This window comes from Rhinolophus sinicus, chromosome 1, assembly GCF_057876585.1.
Source record: "Rhinolophus sinicus isolate RSI-liver-muscle chromosome 1, RSI-T2T, whole genome shotgun sequence".
Classification (NCBI taxonomy): domain Eukaryota; kingdom Metazoa; phylum Chordata; class Mammalia; order Chiroptera; family Rhinolophidae; genus Rhinolophus; species Rhinolophus sinicus.
Genome location: NC_142501.1, coordinates 119,112,313 through 119,137,214, shown reverse-complemented (window position 1 = coordinate 119,137,214; position 24,902 = coordinate 119,112,313). Strand labels below are relative to the sequence as shown.

Sequence of the window (24,902 nt, the reverse complement as noted above, 5' to 3'; positions counted from 1 at the left end):
TATCCTGTATCTTAGTCCCTAGGCAACCAAAACTATTTAAATTTTAGGTACTGTGCTGGGATAACTCTAGCTTATCATACTTGACTTTACTTCCAAATATCTAGGTTTCCCTAGTTAATAACAGATGGCTCATTTGGGCTCTAGTAATGCCACTTATTGCAAACATGATTATAATAGTTAACCTTTGTTTTTTTAAAAAAAGACTAATACAGTCAAATAAATCCTCCCTTTTTTAAAATAAAAAGGGAGAGACAAGTCTAATTCTAATTCCCACATCTAGTAGAAAACAAGTAAATAAGAACTGGGTCCTCTGGCAAATACAAATACAAGTAAAAACAAAAATAAATAATAAAATACAATAAACTGGCAGCTCCACCCCAGTGTGCAGTTTATAGAGAGCTTTGGGGAAGAACGGTACACAATACAGAGGCAGCACACCTGCCTCTTCTTTTACCTGTCAATATCTTCCAGCTTTTCATCAATGAGAGGTCCCATCTGGTGACACATTGCTAAGATGACAAGATTTGAAGAAATATAAATGCAGGAAAAGAAAGCAAATCTCTAAAGGATAGTCATATAATTTAAGAAATACAAGACCTAATTTGGAGTAATAAAAATTACATTAATTAACAGCCCACAGGATGCAAGACTGATTTATCTGGGTATTTAGAAAATCAATACTTTAGATTTATTGTACTGATCTCAAAAATATTAAAATACCAATTTTTTTTACAACATTCTAAAACGTTTAATAAAATATTTGGATATTTTGAATAAAATATTTAATTTGGATAGGAAAGTGTAAGAATTTGAATTCTACCAAAGGTTTAAATTGTATATACATGTGAAACTGGGTCACATGTATATACATTGTGATATATTACTACTTTTGTATCATTCTCAATTTTATTTACATATAAACCATTCTGTTAACAAAACACTAGATATAACCTCTAATTATTCTTTATTTGCAGGTAACTGGAAAACAAGTTTTACCTTCAAGATGCAGTAACTCTGGAAGATCTGGTTGATCATCACTGGGATCTGTACTTTGCAACATCTGTAGCAACTGGTCCATTTTATCCTACAGAAATGAAACAGTTAAAATAAAAAGTAACACATTATTATGCAACAATATGTTCTCACTTCCCAATTAGATAATGGATAGAGAACTTCTGGAATTCGCAGCTATGGAGATTCCAATTTTGCTTTTATGTATTTAGGATCTGCGTACTCTCTTTAGTATCCTGTGAAGTCAAGAGCCTTGAAAGCTCTACCTACTTATTGTTGAAATTGCTAAGAGATTCTCTTAAAGGAGAAGAAACAGCCACATTCAAACTTACAATGTGTGAGTTCTTCAATCTCTTATGTCATGCTAGTGGGTTTCACTGTTTTGAAGCAGCTGTAGCCCTGCCATGCTGACAGGTGTAACCTCTCTCTCAAGATGGCATTACTTATGACTAACAACTCAGTTATTACTTCTCCCCCATGGTGAATACAGCAGCTGTTTTAGTAAGGCATAGCTCAGCTATGTTACAGCTGTTCTCTTTCTAAGTAGGGCTGTAAAGACTTAGTCTACATTTTCTTCCCACCAATGTTTCAGTTTGTGGTATCTCTACTCTCCTATGTGGGAAAGGCTGGAAAGTATCTCAAAGCAATGACTTAGATCTAGTTCAGAATCTTTTAAGGACCAGCGGGACTAATGAAATCATCATAACACAAATACATCTATACATTATATAAGTACATATGTATTTACATGTAGGTTTAAAAAAATCAAAATATAGATCTCATGTACCAAAGATTATTACTATAATAATTACAGACTTTTCTCCACGCATGGTTTTTACATGGTTATATTATTAACCATAGGTACATTAGGTAAATAATGTAAAGGCTACCAATTCAAAGCAAAGTAACTATTTAAACCAAAACAAAAACTTTGTATTTTGTATAGAACAGTTTAATAGATGAATTAATTTCTAGACAGTGAAAGTGACACAAGTATATAAAAAACGCTTCTGAAGGCAAAGAGTTTTGTATTTTGAAATGGATACTATTTTTCAATGTAAAAGATTAACAATTTTTATTTTAAGTAGTCTAAAAAAGAAAGCACATGTCAGAAAAGTTTGCCTACAGCAAAAAAGGGTGGTGGTGGTGCTAAACTGAGGTAAGAATCAACAAGTGGATAATTATTGTCTTGTTTCTTTATAAAATACTACATCCTATTTGAAATAATCTAGCAGAAAAATAAGGTTTCTAGATAGACCACCAGTCTGACCCTACTTGCATCTTCTTACGTGATGCATCGGCCCACACATCTACCTGACCCAGTTGGATGCCTTGGAGCCCAGCACAGTCCTCTACCATTTACTTCTCTAAAACAACACTCTCCATCAAACTTTCTGCTCCTGGCTCCCCTAAAGAAAGGCTAAAATCCTGTAAATCCCTTCACATATTTTAAAGATGACATCTCATTTTTCATCATAAGTTTAAAATGTTACAAAGAACATAATTTCCAGAATATTAAATACTGACATTCAAGGGGAATCTTTGCTTTGTCTATACTGTTTGAATTTTTATAACAAAATACATGCATTAATCAAGTAATTTTTTTTTAAAGAAGGTAAGAAAAACGTTTCAGCTTCAATACCAAGTATGAACTCCTCTCATGGAGAAAATCACTTACTTCATCAATAAAGGCTTGTTCCGGCTCTGGCTCTATTGTTTCTACCTGAACATCATCACTAAATTGTACCGTCTTCTTCTCCGTTTTAACTGTAAAACATGTAACATTCATCTTTTCCTTGTAAAATTTAAAATTCTATCTGAAAGCAATTTAAGTCCCAAGAGAGAATTTCAGTTTTTCTTATATTCCCATTAAGCTGATATACTCAATTTAAGAAATAATTAGGTTGCAGATTTAAACAATAACGACAGAACATAACTTCATGTCAATATTTCTTAATTTTCTAAAAGGTTTTTCATTTTTGATAAAAGATACTTTATCAAACATAAGAAGTATATCTCTAAAACAAAAATTAATCAATCACCTACTACACAAGAGAGTTTAGTATATTAAGAGGGAACAAAAAGCAAAGGTCTAAAATAGCATAAATGGACTCTGCAACTTAAAATAAATTCTCTTTTTAAATAACCCATCCGTTCAAAGAAAAATCTCATTTGTTAGACCACGCTATTTCAGGGTAACAAATTGGAAAGTTAGCTGTATGTTCTTCAGCATGCCACTCAGACTCTTTACTAAGAGAATGTAACCAAGCCAGTGGAGAACTTTACAAACGGCCTTGGCAGGGATCTGAATTTTCCACTAAATCAGCCTATATTGTTTAGTTACATTATTTTTTGCAATGAAGAAAACAAATCTCAAATCGTTGGCCAGAAACACATATTTTCTTGCTCAATAAAGCAATCTTTAAAAATCTAGTCACTGTAACCATTAACTAGTACATATAAGATTTTCATCCTTGTACCAATGTGGTCAATCAGTACTCATAAAAAATATAAAGATGAAAAGGGGGGTGGGACAAGGGCAGAATTAAGGAAGGGAAATAATATCCATTAAACTATTGAATGTGTTTAGTGGAATATATACTACATTTCCTCCAAAGATTCTACAGTACAATCCTATGAGATATACCCATTTCATAAATGAGGTTAACAGTGACTTGGAAAGATTATATAAACTCTTGCACAGGTGAAAACTAATGAATGGCAAAACCTGGATTTGAATGCCAATCTGCCTGGCTCTACTTGCCCCCACCACTGGAATTTGGCCTGTGATATTATTCTGAGAACAAGAAGTTTTTATACCACTTATGTATTCTACATTCATAGATTCCATATAAAATAGAAATAGTTTAATTTCCAACATAAGGAATATATTCATCCCATTCAAGTCAATACAAAGCAAAATTCTACATTCAAAAAAGTTTCAGCTGATTTCATTTTCCCATGAGGGAAAAGAGACATCTACTATATATGTTTATGCTTTTTATATCTCGAACTATTAACAAGTAGAAAGCCAGGATAGCACTGTATTGGCTGAAACCCATAACATACATGGTAGACTTCACGTCCTACCAGCTGACATGCACAAGTTTGCAGTGTTTTTGTCCCTAGGAACTATTACTGTGTACACAATATGTGTATATTGTGTGTATATAACATTATCTTTACATATGTAAATGAACCTTAATGCATCTCCAAAACAAAAGAAGCTAAGCAGGGCAGGCATTTCTACTTGATACAAGTGAAGTGGGCTTGTTTCCTCATAAAGAATGATGCTACGAGGATCATGCTAGCACTTGTTTTCCAAGCTTGAGAACTATAACTCCATTACCTAAGCTCTGATGCACCTGTTTCCCTTGTCGGTGGTCCAGAGTGAAATATCTGAGATAAGCTAGAAAACTCATTTTAAAGCTGCAATGCTATATGATGGGGGAAACATGATATGGCTACATGATCTATACACATGAGATCTTGGATCTCATCTTGAACAAAAGTCCAAGATAATTCTACTCTTTCCAACAATTGATTCAGGAGAAAAAGAAACAAAAACTCCCAAGCCCCCAAAAATCACCACCATCAGCAGCCCATGTTAAAAAGCTGGCACAGTATGCACTGCCATTTAAATAAGATTCTGCAACAATGTTTTTTGGCTTCTCATGAAAAAAGAACTCCATTAAAGGATTGGGTGTCAGGAATCTTTCTCTATGAAAGTTACACAAGACAACCACGCAATAACTATGAGAGGGCATCGTTCTATTAAAGATCTGTAATATCTGGTTTACTAAAGCCTTCTCTTGAAAGAGAAGTGTTCTTATGTTTTTTAAAAAAGTATCTCTTTATTGTTAACATATATATTTACATATACATGCACTTTTGTATCATTTATTGTATAAATATTTATTTACATAGTCTGTATTCTGGATAAGATTCAGTACTAGGTACTGTTGGAAATAAAAAGATGACTAAGACAGATCCTTTCTTAAAATTCTTGTAAACTAAAAAACAACCTAAGCCTCTTGTGGTTTATAATTTTGATTCCTTCCACCTAGCATTATAGAAAGATGAGATGAGCTGAGATATTCCGCCAGATAACTGTAGCTTACTGACTTATATAAAAAAACTTTTAAATTTTAAATATTTCAATCACTAACAGAAATCTTTCTAGACTAGAACATATCTGTTTCCTTAAACAGAGGAAGGTTATGACTTAATCTTGATGACTCAAACTCATCATTATGAAGAGTCATTAAAAGTGCAGTATTATGAAGAAATATAGTCAACTGTCTACCAAAGTTTTGATAGGATACCGGCTATTACATCTCCTGCAACTATTATGCCTGTCAGTGATATCACTTTTCCTCGTTGGCCCCACTTTCTAGTTTATTTTTCCTAGTCAGCAAAGATTTGGAAATCAAACTGATTAGTTATGGCTCCTTCTGAATATGACATAGAGGCTAGGAAAGCCATTATTGTTGCTTAGTGACCACAGCTCCCAAGTTTGAAGCTAGAACACTAGAGAAATAGTCTCAATCTTTGAATGGGAAGAATTCTCTACGAGGTTACAATGCACACTTTTATCAACTGATGATAATGAAAAAACATAATGCATAAATTCCATTAACAGTTCTTAGCGTGCATTTTTACAGTGCGGTGTGTGTGTGTCTTTGTTTTTAAGAAAGTCCATTATCTGTCTAAAGATAATCTTGGTAGACAGATGACTGCAATTCTTAGATGATTTCTGGTAAATAATCTACTGACCAGGAAGCTACATTTTTAAACAAAACACCTTAGAGGCACTAACATTTGAGAGTGCCTGTCGTAGAAAGTTCAACTTTACTCAACTTAAGAAGTGGATTATAAATTATCATCCACTGACAGGTGGAAAATACTCACTCATTTCTGGTTCAGCAGTGAGATCTGCAGTCACAAAATTAGAAGGAAATAACCCTATGCCTTGATGGGTTTCACCTTTCCACCAGTTGGGATCACTGTGGGGAACAAAAAAGAATGCTTTAGTATAATAAAGATTTTTATTTCTACAAATATTTTACCTTTAGTAGTGTTTAGCTCACATTATTACCAGATTTGAATCCCACAACAGTCCAGTGGAGGAAATGAATGTATAATTATTACAAATAAGAGATGAGGTCTCAGAGAAAATAAGATGCAATTAAACAGATATTCCTTTATCTTTTGGAAGGCTGGTGAATGCTTTGGGGATCTAATACAAGGCTCTTAATTCTCTCCCCAAAAAGAGGTCGCCACAATTAAAAATTGTCAACTTCCAGTGGTTCATGGGCTCCAGAGTAAGAATCCTTTGTAGTAAGATGTGGGGTAGGCTCTTAATCCAGATTTCATTCAGTGCTGTCTAGTACATATTAGCAAATGTTTCCCCACAAGAGAACACATACGTATGACAGATGACACTTTATTGCATAAAACGTTCCCAAGGAGCATACTCCCAGGTGCATCCCCATGTTCTCTCCATATCCTCAGTGTCAAGTATAAGAAAAGCTAGCAAAAAAATAAATATTGTTTGAATGAATGATCAAGGTTTTGTGCAATTTCCAGTGAACCAGCTCAAACTTAACTTCATTTTCTTCCACTCAGGAAAACGCATTATAGTGTGATATTACAGGAATAACCTTAAATGTACTTGAATTTATTTTTAAAAACCCCTTGTAAAGTTTAGTACTTCATTATCAGTAGCAATTTTCAAGTAAACATAAAGCTGTAGTATCACATAAAACATGTATCACCTCCCCTATGATAATGTAAATGTGTAATGCAATGTAAGGTGAATTTGTTCCACACAAATATACTAAATGATAAATAAATTCCATATATTATGTATTTCTTACAAATTCCATAAATACATATACATACTTGCTGTGTTCTCTAAAATTTTAACTTTTTAAGTAACTTAACAATTTTCATTATTAGATGGAACCAAAAATGAATAAATTAAACTAGGCCTCCAAATAAACCCAAAAACTAAATAATAGATGAGAAAAAAATTAAACTACAAAATAAGAATCTAGCTAGTCTGACACAACCAAAGCAACTGTCATACAAAGAAAATATCTACATCAATGTTTTTTATTACACCTGGTGGTGGCATCCAACAGGAATAACGTGAAACACAAAAGTAACATGTTATATATGTTCATATAAATGCTCAATTTAATATTAACCATCACCTGTCATCAAGAACTGTAATAATTTCTCCAGCTTTAAAAGTAAGTTCATTATCTTCAGCAGCTTCAAAGTCATATATAGCACGAACTTTTCGGCCTTCGTGTTGGTGGTTAGTTAAGAGATTAGATGTGCTTGGATACAAAGCGGAAAGGGTGGTTGACTGCTGCCTTTGTTCCTTCAGGGACAACTCAATGGCTGGAAAATAATGGGTTTAAAAAGACCCCAAATGTTAATATAGCCAACAATCCAAAGAAGTACAAAAAGAAAACTGACGGTAAAAAAGTATTCTTTCCACAGTACAGCTGAAAACTAAGAACATATCCTCATATAATATACTGAACAAAAGTCACTTCACCAATTTTATGCATTAATTCACAACTAACAGTTTAAAAAATAAACAAAAATACTGAACAGCATGATGACTATTTTTACTGAACAATTTATAGTATTCTGAGTAATAAAAAGAATAAACTCTTAGATCCATTTTTTGAAGTTTAGCTGCAGATGTATTTTCTTTTATCTTTTCAATGTACTTCTATAACTTAAGTTCCCAAAATGATAATCAAAATCACTTGGAAAGTCAGAGTGCTAAGCCTCTTGGAGGACTTACTAAATCAGAGCCTCCAAGGCAGTGTTTGAGAACCTGCATGTTATTGCTCCAAAGGTAATTCTTATGTAATCAGTCTCAGAACTGGATTTTAGAAATAACTACAGTAAAGTCTCACCTAACAAATCCCCCCAAATAGAATTCAAATTTGTATCCTCTATCTCCTCCTGTGTAGGCCAACGCCACATGTCACTCAGGTTCTGCCATGTAATCTTAACAGACTGACTGCCCTGCTTTTAACTCAACCCAAAACTTTATAACTACCATAAGAAAACGTAGGAAAATATCTTGTAGGATCTTGGGGTAAGGAAAAATATCTTAAGACAAAAAAACAAAAATAGTAGAAAAGCAAAAATTTTGACATCAAAAGTTAAAACTTGTTTGATAAAACACACCATTATAAAATTTACAGTATAAACCAAAAACCAAGAGTAGGTACCTACAACAGATATAATAATCAAAAGATTAGCATGGAAAGTAAAAGTTTCTAAGGGTAAATAAAGGAGGTCAAGTATATAGTGATGGAAGGAAATTTGATTTTGGATGGTAAACACACAATGCAATATACTGATGATGTATTAGAGAATTGTACATTTGAAACCCATATAATTTTCTTAACCAACGTCACCCCAATAAATTTAATAAAATTCACAAAAAAAATAAAATTTTCTACATACCATTAATTTAAAAAAGACTCAATAGAAAAAGAGAGACAATCAGAACAGCTAATAAACATACAAAAAAGGCCTCAACCTCACTAGTAATCAAAGAAATTAAAATTAAAATAATTGGACATTACTTCAAACCTAGGGGGATTCACAAAAATTAAACTCTGACAGTACCAAATGTCACGATATTAAAAACAGTAATAATAGCTTTCATTCATTTCTGATAGAAGAGGAAATAATACAACTATTTAGCAAAGTTGAAGATGTACCTATCCCATGAGCTAACAATACCACATTCAGTCACACAAAATAGTTATGTATGTGTGTACATGTGTGTGGGTATGTGTGTGTGAGTGTGTACACAGAGAACATGTAAAGGATACTCAAGGCAGCATACTTGTTATAATAAAAATAAATACATCGGAAAACCAAAATGTCAATCAAGAGAAACAAATTACAGTATCTATTTACTAGTACACTGGACTATTATACAGCAGTTTAAACAAACGAACTGTTTGAAATTTACATGTCTCATCATGATTAGATCTCAAACACACTTTTGCATGAAAAAAGTTGTAGATGATGTCTACTGTTTATGGATATACAGTGTAGTAAAAATATTATAAAAATATAGGCCGAAAGGACATGTGATAGCAGTTGCCTTGGGAGAGAAGAAACAAATGATACTGAGGAAGGAAATAAAGTAGATTTCAGCTTTTAGCTATAAAGTCCCATTTCTTTCATTTTTAAATATCTCAGGGGAATAAATATTGAGAGACCTATCTTCTTTCCATCATCAAGGAATTAAAACATACCTTTTGCTAAATCTTCTTCTTCTTTTTTGTTAGCCACAGTACCAGGATCCTTGGCTACCAGAGCTGGGCTTGCTTTTGCTTGTTCTGCAGCCTAACATACAAAAAGGAACACGATATTTGAGGGTTGTCCTCAAATTTTCCTACCCCACCTAATTTACAAACTTGCAAGACCCTTCTCATCAGTCTACCACAGACTTCTGAAGAAGAAATCCAAACTGGAGCAGCCTGAGAAGGAGAAGAGTTAGAAATGGGGCAAACAGCCTGAGAGCCAACAGCCTAATGACTCTCGTAGATTTGTGTAAAGAGGTGAAACTAAAGCAGACAGCATGCAAATCAGAAGAAAGATTAGAGGAAATTTTTAAATTTTTAGAAAAATTCTAAAACCAGAAAAGGGGTTGAGAGAGCGAAGAAGATGTCTATTTTAAAAATGAGGAGCTTTTAAAAGTTTTAAATATGTATTTGAGAGTTACACTTTATTGTTTCCTTCCAGATAAAAGACAGGGTATATATCTTTAGGAACCCAGGTTTGTATATAACAATATAAATGCTCATAAAATTATAATATTTTGTAAACCAAAATACAAGTAGTTAATTCTGGGACTATATTACTGTCCATCTAAACACATTTTGTAAATACTAGTAAATAAATACATAAATTGATTCACACGGAATTATAACAATCTAAGCCTCAACGGCCACTAAATTTTTCCACGGCAATCAAGGCAAATCAAACTGACTCCAGCTTATCTTACCAACCTTATTCTCAACCATTCTATTGGTTACCAGAAACTGCTACCACACACACACACACACACACACACACACACACACACACACATCTTTGACACACACTTGCTTCTACTTCTAATGTCCTCCTCCCTTCTGGCTCCTTTTACTCCACCCACATGTTTCTCTGTTGAGTTTCAACTCACCAGTCCATAAACAGCTAACACATCACTTTCTACGTGAAACACCTCTAAACCCCTTAGTTAAGCATTCCCTCCTTTGTGCTCCTCTTTGAAACACTTTTAAACAAGGTACAATGATATGGGTAGTAAGAATGTAACTTGTGGAGTCAGGCAAACATGGGATCCAATGTCAGATCTGCCACCTTCTAAGGTATGACCTTGGGTACCCTGACCTCTTTGTGCCTCAAGTTCCTCATCTACAAAACAAGGACAGTGATAACACCTACACATCACAGGCTTTTAAGAGGATTAAATTAACACATGTACCTTCCAAAATTAGATAAGATGCAGGCCATTTGGAGTTTAAAACAAAATGACAGCATTGTCTCCTGGGATTTATAATATATGTAGAGAAACGTATGTCAGACATATGACTATAGCATAAAAGATGCTGAAGTGAGGAGTAAATGAACCCCATAGAGTTGCAAGGTTTCTACATTTTATATGAAATACCATATTAACTCAAACTAGAGTGCGAAAAGTTACAAATGTATTTTGTAATTCCCAAGCAACCAATTAAAAACTGGAATTATAATTTAAAATGATTGTTGAGTAAATGAAAGGCAAAATATTCAACATTATGCTAAAATACAGTTCGATATTCTTCGCTTAGTATATTTTATAATGTAGAACAAATGAACAAGGCATTTGTTTTTAGAAAAGCTGATTAGAAAAAAGCTTTTTATAGTTCACTGAATATAACTTTAAGCACTTTCAATTCTGATCCTTCTCTTGCAATGTTTTAATCATTATGCAACTCTGAAAATTGAAGGTACTCTTAGCCATCGGCAACCTTTTTCATTATGTATGAAAATTTTTTCACAATTTGGTGAATTTCACAAAACAGACATACTGATCTTTTGTGGTCTGTGAAGAAATCTCTATCGGTCAAGAAGGAAGTGCAGAAGAAGCTACATCAAGCCCAACATTCCGGAACTGCAGGCTTTTCAGAGTTCCTTTCTATCATCAGGTTCTACGTGCAGCCATGACGCTTCTCTTATTACCTAGTCAATTACAGCAGCAGTGTAGCATTATTTTTATCTTCATGTCTCAAGTTAGTGCTGAAAGAACTGCAGCAGCATAAGTTAGGTGACTAAAGTATGACTTTTCTTAATAGTTTTATATCATTTTCTTCTGTACTCGGATGAAATAAATGTACTTTAAAAATCCTTATATTTTCAAAGGCTTTCGTTAAGTATGCTAACAAAGATCTAGTCTGACTCAATGTAGTCACGACTTAAGCAACAACTAAGTGAATCTAGAGGGACTTCTACAGTTGGTCCTAGGGGATAACATTTTTTCATTAAACAGGCTTTTCAATATGCTTCTCAGAAACTACCGTAAGAAAACCAGCATTCTACCTTATCTTTTACTTTGTATGCATTTTATATATTTCTTGTGGCTGAAAGATAGCAACTATAACAAAATTAGTTTTCACGTATTTTATAACATCTAGATGAAAAGAAGAAAGGTAACTCTTCACTTTATTCTTGCTGATTTAGGTCCTGAAAGTCGCCTAACTTTTATGCCAACCAATCACTATATACTCTTGCCAGTGTTCACTCCACGTCTTGTCCTTTGAAGCCTCATCCGGACAGACACATATCCACTAACCTCTATGTCAAACGGAAGGCAGGATCGTGTAGTGGAAAGAACACTGGACTGAGAGTCAGGAGGCCTGTGTTCTAGTTCCAGCTCTGTCAACTACTAGCTGTGACCCTGGGCAAGTCACTTAACCATTCTGGGTCTCAGTTTCCTCATCTGTAAAATGAGGGGATTAGATTAGAGAATCCCTAAAGTTGTTCCCACAACTATCTGAGATTGTAGGTTAACCAAACAATGTTACATTATCAAACAGATCATTAATTCTTCTTCCTTCTCTTATAGGAACAAGTTCGTCTGTGGAGGGAAATGCAGTTTTCACTCGCACTAAAAACTGTACTTTAGAGCAGTGCTTCTCAAACTTTAATGTGCACACAGAATCCTCGGGGGATCTTATTAAAAGAAGATAATGAATCCATGGGTCTGGAGTGGCAGGTGAGATGCTGCAATTCTACTAAGCTTCCAGGTAATGATAATGATGGTCAATGAACTGTATTTTGAGTAACAAACCCTAGAACAGGTACCCAGGGTACAGAAATTAAAATTCCACTAAGCATGTACACTCTTTGCACTCTTTAGTTCTCCGTAGTGAATCTACTCTTTGATAATTAAACATTGCTTCTGTTGTCATAGAATTTATTATAAGATAATCTTGAATTTTCTACATAAAATTATTCCTTACTTACATAGATTTTAGAAATTATGAGTAGTAAAAGCCAGCTATCAATTATGAATGAATATTAATACTTCTCAAAGATACAATTTATCATTGTAAAACTATTCATAAGTCAAATTTTTTCAAATAAGAAAAATATCTTTTCCTTCCTTCATCTCCCAAGTATATTTCTGGGTCTTCACAGCTTAGGAGTATACAGATAAACTAAAAGCACCTTGGGAAGAAAGTCTACGTAAGTCTGGATGAATCATTTCATGATTCCCTAAAGTGGTCAAAACCCCAAACTTGAGCCCTCCACAGCTGACAGCTTTCTACTTATGCTTTCACACCACTTGCTATATTCTACCCCAATCCATACAGTGGGGAAATACAATATAGTAAAGTACCACACATTTTAAGCCCCCTTGATTAGTTGGGTAGCCTAAAGGATGGTTACACAAGATAGAAAAACAATAAAAATAGATATCCTTTCTTTTTTTTTTTCATATGACATTAATTAGAGATTGGTCTAATTACATAAACACTTGTTTTTATTTTTTTTTCCGGAAAAAGCAAGTTAAGCCTTTCAATCAAAAGTTAAGCCTTTATTAGGAGGAAGGAAGAAGACGTATGCACTGGTCAGCTGTTATTAAGAGAAAAGATATTTCATGTGCTTCTCTGCTCATTGACCATCTTGTATCTCCTTCCTTTTTTAATACAAGTATTCATACATTTCATAAAAATAAAACGAATCTCTAAATCCATCCTTAAATTTTAAGGCTATCCTGATTTCTGAGTTGTCATTGTTTGCAGATAAAAGTATCACAGTAAGAGCATTTACAAGATTGTCAGTGTTACCTGATATAATAAAGCAATTTCGTCTACACCATTAAAATTAAAAAATTAAAAAATTGCAAAATGTTAAACCAACTCATTTATAAAGGAAAAAGGAGAAACAGTGGGAAAGTGGAAATTAGAACATATTAATATATCACCATATTTTTTTGACACTTCTAAATCCAAGATCATTAACAAAAATTTCTCCAGAATAGTAAAAACTGCCTGCGTTTGGAGGAGAGAAAGCAAAATTCAGATAAACATGGCTACTTTAGAGAAACAAACTGTAACAATCACAGAACTTTACAAAATACCTGAGAGCCAATAGCTGGAAACGTAACTCCTTGTTCCTTAAGGTTCTTAATCATTGCTGATATTAGACTAAGCTGTGGATCATTCTTAAATTCATCTGTCCACTCAACCATGAGAGCCTTTAATTTTTCACACACTTTAGGATGACCCTAAAAACAGAGAAAAAAATTAATAAAAAGGTACTAATTTCCAGGCTAATGATTTAATATAGATATCTTAAATATAAAAATTATAAAGTGTTACAGATCTCGTTTGAATCACAAATTACCCTAGCTATAGACAATCCGTAAGAAAACATCGTTGGTTATTAGAAAAGGAAACTAATTTTATTTTCACACTATGAAGAAACAAGAGAAGATATAATCATACACACCTCACATCAAATTAAAACGGATTAAATATGTAATAACTTATTTTGGAAGTCAGAAAGACAAGACTTTGCAAAGCATTTTATAATTAAGCAAAATATGTACAGCAGGAAAACAAAGTGGTTTTGTTTTGTTTTTTGTAGACAAATAAAAAAATAAGGTGGAAACAGAGAATAAATGGTATAGTTCCTTTATTTCTAATTCCTGACTTTTAATGTGTATGACTGTATGTTTTTCCCAAGTTGCTTAATTATTTAAATCCTGGTTTGAGATCTACTGCATGTCAATATCCCTGGAAACTTTATTTCTTTAAAATAATGTCTCTCTCTTAAGTATAAAACCAGTACATTCATTGTAAAATATTTGGAAAATACAGAGAAGTGCTCTCTCCTATATGTAGCTATTTGCTTTTCAAAAATAGTTGTTCATGCTACTAAGTACAAGTTTGAGTACCACATCTTCAATTAAATTAGAGAAAACATTGCAATAGAATCTCTTCATAAACAGTGGTACATTTTGATGACCATTCAGGACATTAAAAGAATGGTTATTAATTAGTAGAAAATACCTAAATATAACTGAATAAAAGTAGAATAGGAAAAAAAAATTAGGATGTAATCATAATGTTTGAAAAGAAGTACAAAATTTTAAATTCTTATCTCATTTCTGTACTGTTTTCCACTAAAACCTGGAAATACTCATTTTCTCCAAAAAAGGGCATTTTCTCTTTTAACATTAAAAAAATTTTTCTTTATATTACACCCCTCTCTCAGCTCCACCCCCCCAAAGCCCGTAATAATTACCTATAGAATGCATAAATTTTTACTGAGAAAACTCACATATTACTTAGTAACTTAGATTTTTTTAAGTCCTTGAATTGCAGGATTTGAATTCTTTATTCCACATTCAGTTATTACATAGTAGTATAGTACTAAAATCCTATGATGGTCGGGTAGTGGCCTTTTTCATGTCAAGATAAAACTCGACAGTGCCATATTTTGGCAATATTTCTGAACACTTCTACCTCGGGAAAATACCTCTGTGGCTACAAAAACTGCCTAAAATCAATAGTATTATTTAATCATAAAGAAATTCACATACTTATCAGATGAAAGGAATGATAAAGAGGTTAAATATATTCTAATTTAGCTTGAAAAAAGTCAAGGCATGAAGTTATATAAACTTGTAGTCTCTTCAGCAAAACACAACATTTACTTATATATTGGATAGACAAAGCCTAGAAAGAGTTAAAAAAAAAAAAAAAAAAAAAAAAGAGCAGCACACACTAGTCCTTTGTGATTTAAAATGTGAAGAACTGAACAATAAAAGGTCCGGAAACAATGTTCTTTACCTTGTTTAATACATTGCTTACTTCACTAGCGAAATCTCTTGAACATACTTCCAAATGAAAAATTTTGCCACAGTTTGATACACATGCTCCTAGAAGCTAAAGCACAAAAAAATCAGAAGTTAAAAGGGCTCAATTTCAGCAGATCGTTTTGTGGTAGAACTTAAACTGAAATCACTCACAGTCAGAGCTTGCATGGCAACATGAGGATCTTTATGGTTCACCCTCCTCATAATAGACCGAAGACAATCTTTAGGTCTAAAAAATGAGAAGTATAGCAATCAGTTAGTAGTACATCCAGTTTTTCCCCCTTAACTATAATAGGCAATAGCCTACTATATACAAAGGGGAGACTATGGTAGAGTAGTTGTTTTTATTAATGACACAATTGAAAAACTGTACACTAACAAGTCCCTTTAAATTTTTCAAACAAAATTAACAGGCTCTCTTCCTTAGCAAGCATAGACTATCTGGCTAATTCGGGGTGAAAAAAAGTTTTGAAAATAAAATGGTAGACCAAGACTTCCATTTCAGTCATGATGGAGGAACTGACACCAGACTTATACTCCTGCTATAAACAATTACAAAACTGGAAAAATATATTTAAAATATATATTGAGGTAACTGTTTAGGACACAAAACCCTGGGCAATGTTGAATGATCTCGAAAAAGGAATACAAATCAAATCAGTCGGACAGTTGGCTCAGCTTTCTACCTAGATGCACTTTCCAGATACGACCAGCACAGGCTTTCAGCCTAATGGCAGTTTCGGGATCTCAGTGCAGAGGAGGTAGTCCCACGAAGAGAACCATTATCTCATTGTGTTGAGGAAACAGAAATCAGAATTCAGAAAGGCTGAGGGAGCTAGAATTTGCAGGACAGACTAGAAGGAGCTATATGAAGAGTTCTAGATACTTGCACAGAGGTCCACTTAGGTCTGCTGTGGAAAAAGCCAAGCATACACAGGTAAAAACTCCACACAGTTGGGCAAAAAGTGACTGAGAGCTACATGCTGAAATGGCAGACACAAAAGAACAGTACCTAAAACAGGCAAATGTATAGAGACCAAAAGTAGAACAGAAATCACCAGTGTATAGGAGCGGGGAACAGAGTCCTTATTAATACACACAGAGTTTGGGACGATGAAAAAGTTTGGAAATGAATAGTGGTAGTGGTTGCACAACATGGTAAATGTACTGAATGCCACTGAATTATACACTTAAAAATGATTAAAATAGTAAATTTTATGTTACTTATATTTTGCCACAATAAATAAAAATTTTTAAAAAGGAATGAAGTACTGCTATATACTACCACGTAGATGAACCTTGAAAACATGTAAGTGAAAGAAACTGGTTACAAAAACCACATATTGTATGATTCCATTTATAGGAAATATCTAGAATAGGTAAATCCATACTGATAGAAAGTAAATTACTGATTTCTGGGGCTGAGGAGATGTGGTGATGGGAGAAACTGCCAATGGGTTCAGGGTTTCTTTTTGGGGTGATGAATATTCTGGAATTAAACAGTGGTAACAGTTGCACAAACATCTGAATATACTAAAAACCAATGAAAGGCATACTTAAAATGGTGAGTTCTATGGTATGTGAAATAAATACGTAAATATAAATACAACCACAAAAGAAAAAAACCTTATCAAGTGATTTGAACTCCAATGAGCCCAGGAAAAATTGGCCAGTAAGAATAATTATCCTACAAAATTTCTTTAAGAATTGAAAAAACAACTACCAAGCACTTCAGAAAGAGGGAAAAAGTCCTTCTTAACGGGGAAAAATGAGAATTAAAAAACAGGATTTCTATTTCTAAGGCTGTTTCATTCCTTGTTTGGATGTTTCAACTTAAAGCACATAGGGAAAAGAGGAAAATAATAAACAAAAGTAATGTTTCTTGAATACCTATTATGTGTCAAGCACTCAACTTCTACGGATTCTAAAGCGCTTTCTCCACTGATTTTAGGTGATATTAAAAGTATTTGATAGCAGTCTTACTGAAAAAAATAATACACTATAACACCATTATTTAGATTTTGCCTTTTTCACAGTTGGACTTCTTTTAGGAACCAGAATCTATGACACCACATTAATTTCTGCAGTTGTGAAAACCACGCTGAAATAAAAATGCAAAATTATCATTTCAAAGCATTGGTAAAGGCCATACATTAAAAGGATTATCTGAATACTAAAATTAAAACCATTAAAAATTAACAATCCAATGATGATTCAGCTCATTGAATGAACATTTTAGAAAATAATCCTCTATACTTGCTTTACCACCAAATTTTTAAAGGAAATTTCTGGTGTATTGGTTATAAACCACTTTCTTTTTTTTTTAAAGTATGAAATCTAAACTTGTGGTGACTTCTGAAAAGAGGAGTGGGGGAAAGGGGATGTGAAATGAAACTTTTACTTTTTATTTTATTCACTTCTATAGTTTGAATGTTTTACCACAGCCAATTTCTAAAACCAAGGCAAAGATATCTCTGGCACCTAAACAAAGTTGGCTACTGCACCAAAAAACAATAGCATTGCAAAGCCAATCAGAATGCTTAGAAATGCTGATGAACACTATGCATGCCAACGCAGCAGTATCTTTTAAAACATAAGTTAAAAATAAAAAGCACCAGAATTGTGTACAAAACTGGCCCTATTCAACAACAGACGTGACCCATAAAAACCTAGTATTAACTACCTTATTCTGCTCCATGCATTTTTGTCATGTCAGTTTTTCAATATTTCTACAAGACAATAAGTACAACTGAAATATGTGTTTTTTTATTAAATCTTGCGACTTAATGAGAAATTACAATTAAAATACTGTTTTTCAAAAGGCTTAAGATTTATAAGCAAATATAAAGTAGGTATACTGTAGCTGTTATCCTCTCAATACCAAAGAAAGTTGACCACAAACACAGTGTCTGTATAATTTAACATCTATGCAAGTACCCTTCTGAGAGAGAAAGGGGGTACCAACTGGGCACAGTACGGGAACAGCAGACATAAACTGTACTTTCAGGTAGTTCTGGCTTCTAATGTCTTCTACTCAAACTGTAGACACACTTTGCAAGAATGTACGTAGCGGCCTTGGATCATGTCAGTCTGATGAAAGTCAAAGATCAATGTCAAGTTCACTTACTCATTATTCACCCCAACAAACTGTACTTCAACTTACTTCATTCCACCTCAACAAACTGTATGGCCAGCTTCAAAGAAAACAGAACTCTAAGAGGAGGCTGAATCCCCTCTTTTCACACTCCCCTCCTGTCATACCAATCTCAGTCATTCAGTTTCCATGTAAAGTCACAGCTACTAAAACTAAGCTACCTATTGCTTCGAGGTAAATGAAAAATTAAGATGTGAGCCCTGCTTAATCTTCAGACATATATACCACAGAGGCATGCTACCGTGCTTTCTTTTGCAATTCAGACTCTTCCAGTTTCCCACACAAAACACAGATCTGCACAACTCAAAGCTCTGAATGGAAACCTGGAAAGGATATATTCTTTAAATAAATTGCATCAACAGTCACTCCTGTGATCTAACAATTAAGAAAATCTCATTCTTGCTCATTCATTTTATTGGAAAACTATTCAGAAAGTGAGATTCCTCCACATATAGTGCTGTATGTTTATATCAGTGCTAAATGAAACCCTTATGATTAATCCAGTTTGGTCAGGAATACGTCAGAGTAAATCACCTTCTCCATACAAATTGAAATGACACTATGACAAAAATATTCAACAGGCAGCAAATAATTCTGTTGGTAGACCTCTTTCACTAACTGGAGTTCATGCCATCATCTTCACTTTGGCTTTCATGAATTTTCATAAACTAAAGGTACTACAGGTCACGTGCATAAAACAAAACCATGAAAGGTCATCATGAAAAGTCTTCATGACTATCACATCAGTTAAGACTTCATCTGCTAGCTGCTCCTATTTCGTATAAATATCTATAAATGCGCAGATCTCTCTCAACACAGAATAGTTTGTTTTCTATGTAAGAAGTCACAAGTAAGTGTTAAGTGAAAAAAATAATAAAGGAACCCTTACATCACATTTTGCCATTCAAGTTCTTAAGGATTGTGTCTCTCAAGTATCACAATCAGAATTTACTATGTTGTTTACTAAAATCCATTGTTTTAGTCTAAGAATATATTTCATTATTTTGTTATCTAGTTTAAGTTCTGACTCAACCTTTATAAAAATAAGAGGCCTCTGTGGGAAATTACGTATTCCAAAGATAACCACAGTAACTCCCTTCCCACACGTTCCTCTATGTGTTTGTGACCTGGCTACGTCCCATCAAGAGGTAACGTCTAATAACCCTCCCCTTGAGTCTGGGCTGAACCCAGTGACCCGCTTGACCAATAAAATATGCGAAGTGGCGTTCTGAGACTCAGAGTTCATAAGAAGCCATGCAGAGTACACCTCGGTCTCTTAGAACATTTGCTCTTAAGATGCTGCGTCTGGGAATCCAGCTACCTTTCTGTGAGAAACTTAAGCCAATGCAGAAGCCTCAGTCAGCGTTTCAAATTGATGTCCCCAGCTGAGGTCCTACCTGACAGCCAGCCATCGACTACCAGCCATACTGAGCTTTCATCCCAGTCAGGTATTCACATGACCCCAGGCCCAGCCACTATCTGACTGCAACTTCATAACAGACCTCAAGCAAGAAGTGCCTGGTGGTTAACCCACCCACCCACAGAACCGTTAACCCACAGACCTGTTAACCCACAGACCCATGAAGACAATGACAATAATAGCTCGTTTAAGCCACTATGTCTTAAGACAGTTTGCTACGTATCAACAGATAACTAGCATTGTATCTCGCAAATTGTACTGATAGCTGTCAGCTTTAAACAGTATTAACTTGCATTATTTAGAACTGTTTGGGTTTTCTTTTCTTCTTTTTTTAATAATAAAATTTCCTTAACTGTTTATCTCCCCATCTTGAGGATTCCTGAAGAAAGGGTCCAGGGCTACATTGCTTGGCTCCCTACACCCCAGCCATTGCACACAGTAAATTCTCAAGTGAAATCTGAGAGAACAAAAATAGGAATTATTTAGCAACTACTGCTGTTCTCCAGTGATGGAAAGTAAAGCATTTTCACTCTGCACACTGCCTAGAATAGTGCCTTCAACGTGGCCAATGCTCAATAAAAAGTCACTGAGCTAAATACAGAAAATACTACTTTTCACTGCTGCACAGTAATTCGTATCTAGAACTGAATAATCTTCCTTATAAAGCTCTATTTGTTACTGATTTCTGTATGTCTTCCCCTGACTGAGGTGGTGTTCTGCGTGAAAAATGTACATACTTTCATAACATTTCTTTCTTAGAATTGTAATAAGACTATGATAAGGGAAAAAAAGGAAAGTGGTGATGGGAAAAGCACAGGAGGTGAGGAACGAGACTGACGGTAATACACACAAATGAAATACTTTGTAAAAATACACTCTAACATAAAATTTCCATGTGCACTTGGAATCTAGCAATGGTTTCCATCGTCTGCCTTTGTAAAGGGTTGTCAAAACCTCACCTCTGTCAAAACCCTATTTTGATATTTTAAAACTCTTTGTAAGACATGTCCTCTTTTCTTTATCTTGAGACAGGAAAACAAGAAGACAGAGGTCAGGGATAGGCACAAAAACAGGGAAAGAATTATTTTTCACCTCTCCATCTTCCAACCCCCAAATAAGTGTTTCTCTTAACTTACCATGTGATAAATGACCACAGCACAAATCACACCCTTGCAAAATGCAACAGAATGGGACTCTTCCCTGGGGCTTGTCTGCAAAGTCCAGGTATAAGGTAAAAATTGCAGTTAATCAATTTTTATTGTTTCGGGAGATTCCTATTGGAGAACATACTCTACTATCTTTCATATATGCTCAATATAGCCAACTCTTCCTCAGTTATTAAAGCAAAACATTACTCTGAGCACCAGTTACAGACGTTGACTTGCACATAGTACCAGGTTGTTTAAAATACACATACTCTGAGGAAGCACCACCTTCAGGGCACTGAGCAACAGGAACAGTCATTGTGAGAGCACATACATATAAGCTCGCTAAATGGACAGCAGGGACAAGTTTCTAGGCAAAGCAAAATTTAAGGGGGCTACAAAAGAGAAGTCAAATTCAATAAATTAAACATGCACATGATACAGCTCAAGTCGAAGGTCAGAGGATCAACAAAAATTAAAACTAATTTTGCATTCCTACCATTGTCTTTTGAAAGAATAATGAAATTTCAAGTCTCTTTGAATAGCCCCAAGTAAATTTCCAAAGCTGTCACATTTATGAATGCCTACCTACTTACAGCTATGTGGTTGCACAGTTATGACAGATAAACAGCTCAACATTAGGCTACAGCCACCAGTTAGAGAGATGACATGAAATGGTCTTTCCATTAATATGTAAGGAGAAAGTCAAAAACACCTAACGATTTTGCTGGATAAAGAAGTCAAGATTTGTGACATCTTATGCGTTACAAAACTTTTTTAAAGTCTTATTTCAAATGTCTCATCTCTACACCTCATTTGAAAAGTACTTTTGTATCATAAAAGTAACAGGTTAAGCTGTGACAAAAAGGTTATTTTATATCTTTACACTTATACCTTAAGGAAATTATTACATTGAAAAGACAGCAAATTTAAATTATAATTGTATCTACTAAATCAATAATATTAAATCATCAACTTTTCAAAATGATGGTATCACTTCTTTATTATCTCCTTTATGGGGCCTTAAAGAAGAATCACAGGACATTTTCCTTAAAGTATTGCAAATATTAAAAAAAAACAAAAAGAGTAAATGTATATTAATAGTAATAATATTATTAAGATCAGTTAATGAATGTGCTTGCATAGTTAACTTTTTTTTTTTTTTTTTAAAGAGGGTGCAGCTCACAGTGGCCCACGGGGGATCGAACCGGCAACCTTAGTGCAACCAGCACCACGTTCTAACCAACTGAGCAAACCAGCCGCCTTATAGTGTTAACTTCTAATCACCTGTGACGTAGAACTGAAAAAATACAAAGCTACTAGCAGTATGTCTCTGTTAGGTTGGTGCAAAAGCAATTGCGGTTTAAAAGGCTAAAAATATCTGCAAAAATCGCAATTACTTTGGCACCAACCTAATAAACAGGAGCACACCTGGGAGTTCGGGCAGAAAAATGATTTGCAGAGAAAGGCTATCTGGCATGTCACATCCCTGGTCCCCGCCTAATCAAAGTCAGCAGTAAGTAACCCTCTGTCACTGTGACAGCCCAAACCATCCCGACTAGCGCAAGACCACACAGGCTGAGAACCACTGCTAGACAAAAGCAGCACTGTGATACAGGAGAAAAAGATTTGTAGCTTGACAGACCTCATCTGTAATTCTAATGATTCCTTATCAGTATGTTACTACAATACTAGAATCGTGCCAGGGACTTAGAGACACTCAACAATATCAGTTCCTCTAGAGCACAAACATGTCTTACTTCTCTATCATGCTACTTTTACGACGTTAGTTTTCAAAGCTATTTTACCTGACATGCTATAAAAAGTGCTTTACTGCAAAGTAACCATTCAAGGTTACTTTTCATCTGACATGCTATACAAAGGACTTTACTACAAAGTAACCATTCAAGGATATGGGGCGGGGCGGGGGGGGGGGGAATATATACAAGTGGACGCTTTGGTCGACATTGCTCAAGCAGTAGTTCGCAGTAAACAGAAGTGCCTGGATGCTGATGGAAACCACTTTGAGCACCTCTTGTAATTGCAGAAGTCAAACGTGACCTGTATTTATCTTTGTTATCGGTATACATTGAGTATTACAATTTTAATACAGTTTTCCTTTCTTAAAATGTGTATACATTTTTTTGCCACCCTGTGTGTGTATCTGTACTGTGGAGGGTATATGTCTATGCACAGTTTTTATAGGTCTTAGTATCTAGCAGGCACACACTAAAATGATATGGGAACTCAAATCTTTGCTGAATAAAGAGCACACACGTAAACCTTCCTTAAATACTGAGGGGAGTCTAATTTAGAAAATGCCTTTCCAAAGTTTAAAGGCATTACACTAACTGTAAGGGAATTCTAATATAAAATATTTAAAAAATCAGAACTGGAATGAACAATAACTATATGTTCAATGGCATATTCAAAATGCATATTTGATTTGTAATACATGTTACATAAAACTGTCTACATAACACAAGGGGAAGAAGAGCACAACACTGAGTACATATATCAAATTCTTGATTTTGAGCTTGTAAAGTGTGCATATTTCATGAGATGATTGACGGAACACGAATATTGTAGACAAATAATGCTATTGGGCTATTTAAAGAACAAGTTCATGATCCCAAAGGACTTCATCACAAAAGGAGGTAAACTAAATTTCTCTCTACTAAATATTAATGATTAATGGAAGGGTAGATAACAGTCACCACATACTTAAATTCAGTATGATGATATTTTGAATTTCCCAGAGTATGTAACACTGAGGTATAGTTTAGTCAAAGAAAACACAATGCAGTGTAATGTATAAGAGAGAAAAGAATCACTAAAAGCTTCAATATAAAATCAGTATGTCTTTATTCATGATTTCAACTTTGAAATAACCGTTCATTATAAGCACTTAAGGACACAGAAAAATGAAAAACACATAAAATTGGGAGTAAAAACCTAACTACCCTGTTTCCCCGAAAATAAGACCTAGCCGGACAATCAGCTCTAATGCATCTTTTGGAGCAAAAATTAATATAAGACCCAGTATATTATATTATATTATACCAGATCTTATAGTAAAACAAGACCAGGTGTTATATTAATTTTTGCTCCAAAAGATGCATTAGAGCTGACTGTCCGGCTAGGTCTTATTTTCGGGGCAACACGGTAAAAATTTTGCCTCTGCTACTACTTTTGGACAAGTGGCATTAAAATCTCAGAGAGCTTTAGTTTCCTCATCCATGAAAAGATCTCTACAGTCACTAGAATTCTATAGGTCCCATTCTTTAAAATACATGGTGTTTAGAAAATCATAATAAGACACGAAAGTAAAACCATTGTCTCCGGCAAGTAAAGAGGGAAAAATCGAATCTAATGAGATCCACCCCCTACTGCCTAGAGGAGGACGTGGCTCCTGCTACTATCCGCACTTCCTCCTGAATCATCTCACCTCCCCCCTTTCTCTTCAGCACACACAGATGTTATAATACAATTTATCTTTGCAAAAAAGAAAATTCCCAGCAAACAACCAAATTCCATTTAAATCGCAGCAAAAAGGCCAAAATACCTTATAAGAAACTTTACCAAATATGTACAAGATTTAGAGGAAAACTTTACAACACTACTAAAAGAAATAAGCAGAAGATATGTTATGTTCTTGGAGAGAAAGATTTAATATCATAAAGACAATCTGTTAAGTTAAAACTCAGGCATATAAAAGGAAACAGGTTTGTACACTAGTCAATCCCG

General features: G+C 34.4%; 1 protein-coding gene across 2 annotated transcripts in view; it reads right to left on the bottom strand.

Annotated features, from left to right (window-relative positions):
- STAM (signal transducing adaptor molecule) overlaps nt 1-24,902 on the bottom strand; it is a 59,300-nt gene that overhangs the window by 10,855 nt on the left and 23,543 nt on the right. For both annotated transcript variants that reach the window (XM_019752084.3, XM_019752083.3), the window contains 9 exons: nt 15,590-15,665; nt 15,411-15,506; nt 13,694-13,840; nt 9,318-9,408; nt 7,230-7,422; nt 5,923-6,017; nt 2,690-2,778; nt 997-1,084; nt 455-509 (listed from right to left, as the gene is read on the bottom strand). In XM_019752084.3, the coding sequence (XP_019607643.1) occupies nt 455-509; nt 997-1,084; nt 2,690-2,778; nt 5,923-6,017; nt 7,230-7,422; nt 9,318-9,408; nt 13,694-13,840; nt 15,411-15,506; nt 15,590-15,640 (905 nt within the window). In that variant the 5' untranslated portion in view covers nt 15,641-15,665. The remainder of the gene's footprint in view (nt 1-454; nt 510-996; nt 1,085-2,689; nt 2,779-5,922; nt 6,018-7,229; nt 7,423-9,317; nt 9,409-13,693; nt 13,841-15,410; nt 15,507-15,589; nt 15,666-24,902) is intronic.